The 1872-nt window shown below is 38.1% G+C and overlaps 1 protein-coding gene across 1 annotated transcript; it reads right to left on the bottom strand.

Moving 5' to 3' along the window:
- Window positions 1-223: 223 nt before the first annotated feature.
- Window positions 224-1662, bottom strand: LOC106770479 (transcription factor JAMYB). Its single transcript, XM_014656287.2, has 3 exons — window positions 1317-1662; window positions 1102-1231; window positions 224-969 (listed from the first exon to the last, which is right to left on the bottom strand). The coding sequence occupies exons 1-3, from the start codon at window positions 1561-1563 to the stop codon at window positions 438-440; spliced, it is 909 nt and encodes a 302-aa protein (XP_014511773.2). The 5' UTR covers window positions 1564-1662; the 3' UTR covers window positions 224-437.
- Window positions 1663-1872: the final 210 nt, after the last annotated feature.

Genomic DNA, 1872 nt, shown 5'->3' on the forward strand with positions numbered 1-1872 from the left:
TCTATTTTCATACATGTTTCTAGATCATAAGGCAAAATACAAGGCAATGTTGAAGATTCTTAACTCAAACAATGAAATCCAATAAGAGATTGCTTTAGTTGATTCTTAAAATTAGAGGACTTTATATTTGGAGTAAAAGACTAAGTTAAATTTTATCCCCGGAGTAAAAATTAGCAATTCTTCTCAAATTATATGCATAACTACAAAAGAGATATAAGAACTAATCATGTTATATTACATCGAAGATGCTCGCTCTCAAGTAAATGCGTCATTCAACTACAATGATTTTACTTGTGTAAAAAAGAATATATATCATTCAGTAGTTGGACAGTTACAAACAATCAATCATGAGTTAAATTTCATTCAGTAGTTTCGCGATATCAAGTCAGATAAACTCTGATATCTTTGAACTAACTAGTGTATACAGAAAAGCTGGATCAAAAATCATCAGCAAGATGCTGCTGCAAAAACCACATATTTTCATCGGTCCACAGGTCTGCATCACCAAAACCATGGTTCGGTTCAAATGCTTGGAGATCAGAGTAGTCCCACTGCTGCCACCCCTTTTCAACACTTTCCGATGAACAGCTACCATCTCCCATTAAATTGCAAGATGAAGTTGTACTCGCATCAGAGAGAGAAGGAGGCTGAACATCAACCCCTGAAGAGTACGAGGAAATCATTGAACTTTCAGAAAACATCATGGGATTGACCCCACTAGATTCACCGTGGGCTTGAGTGTTGCACAATGTGGTCTGGCCATGTCCGTAGGAAGAAGAAGCATTCCCAGAAGAAGCCTGAATCCTCTCCATAAGGCGTGGCATCCAAACAAAACGCACAGCATCCCTAAACTGCTTGCTGTTCACATCACATTTGAGTTGCTTGGCTTGCTTCACCACTCTCGTCCTCCAATAGTTCTTTATTTCATTATCTGTTCTCCCAGGCAACTGTTCTGCTATTTTAGCCCACCTTCAATGAATAATGACACAACGCATTACACTATATTATATTAATTATTATGATCAACGTGGAAAACTATAGCAAGTTAAATAATAATATTCTACACAACATAGTACATAAATAATATCATAATACACGTACCGGTTGCCCCAGCGGGAATGGAGTTCGAGAATCAAAAGCTGTTCTTGAAGAGTGATGTTCCCACGTCGAACATTTGGATGCAAGTAGTTCAACCATCTTAGTCTGCAGCTTTTGCCAGTTCGCTTTAGACCTGATGCATGATAACAAACGCGGTTAAAGATTTTAATAATTTAGGAGTATGGATGACAACTATAGATGAATGCATGCATAATTACCAGCAGAGCGAGCGAGGGAATTCCAGTGGCCTTCGCCGTGGAGGTTGACATAGTTGATGAGAAGAGAATCTTCTTCCTCAGTCCATGATCCTTTCTTAATTGCGAATTCTTCTTGAGTTCCATATGTAGCAGATAATTGAGTATCTGATAAGGTTGTCATGTTTGGTTTGGAATACGAGGTGGTTGTTGAAAAATATCTTAGGTGGTTCCATTGAGAGGGTGATTTATATAGGGAGAGATATGACATTGGATTTAGGAGGATGAGCACTATGAGGATTGAATATTTGTCAAAACTAAAAGCAGAAGTGGTGGGCTGCGAACATTGCCCATAACGCTGAATTGTTGAACTAAGTGAAGGAGACATTAAATTAGTTTTTCCTTATAAGTTTCTGTGTTTTCTATTCTGACCTTCCCATTACGGCTTCAGACCCTTTGACTTTTCACACGCAAATGGAACAACTTGCAAAAATAATAACAATATTTCTTCACACCTCGGTCAGCACTGTCATACAAAATCCAAATGCTTCTTTCCTATCTCTCTCTGTCTCTGCTTTTT

The sequence above is a fragment of the Vigna radiata genome, chromosome 8 (assembly GCF_000741045.1).
Source record: "Vigna radiata var. radiata cultivar VC1973A chromosome 8, Vradiata_ver6, whole genome shotgun sequence".
NCBI classification, from domain to species: Eukaryota; Viridiplantae; Streptophyta; class Magnoliopsida; order Fabales; family Fabaceae; genus Vigna; species Vigna radiata.

What these genes read in the sequence shown, in the direction of transcription:
- LOC106770479 (XM_014656287.2), bottom strand. Translation starts at nt 1,563, where the DNA reads ATGTCATATCTCTCCCTATATAAATCACCCTCTCAATGGAACCACCTA. An exon ending in TTCCCTCGCTCGCTCTGCTG is followed by an intron (nt 1,232 to 1,316) that starts GTAATTATGCAT and finishes ATCATGCATCAG; the next exon opens with GTCTAAAGCGAACTGGCAAA. An exon ending in CATTCCCGCTGGGGCAACCG is followed by an intron (nt 970 to 1,101) that starts GTACGTGTATTA and finishes TATTCATTGAAG; the next exon opens with GTGGGCTAAAATAGCAGAAC.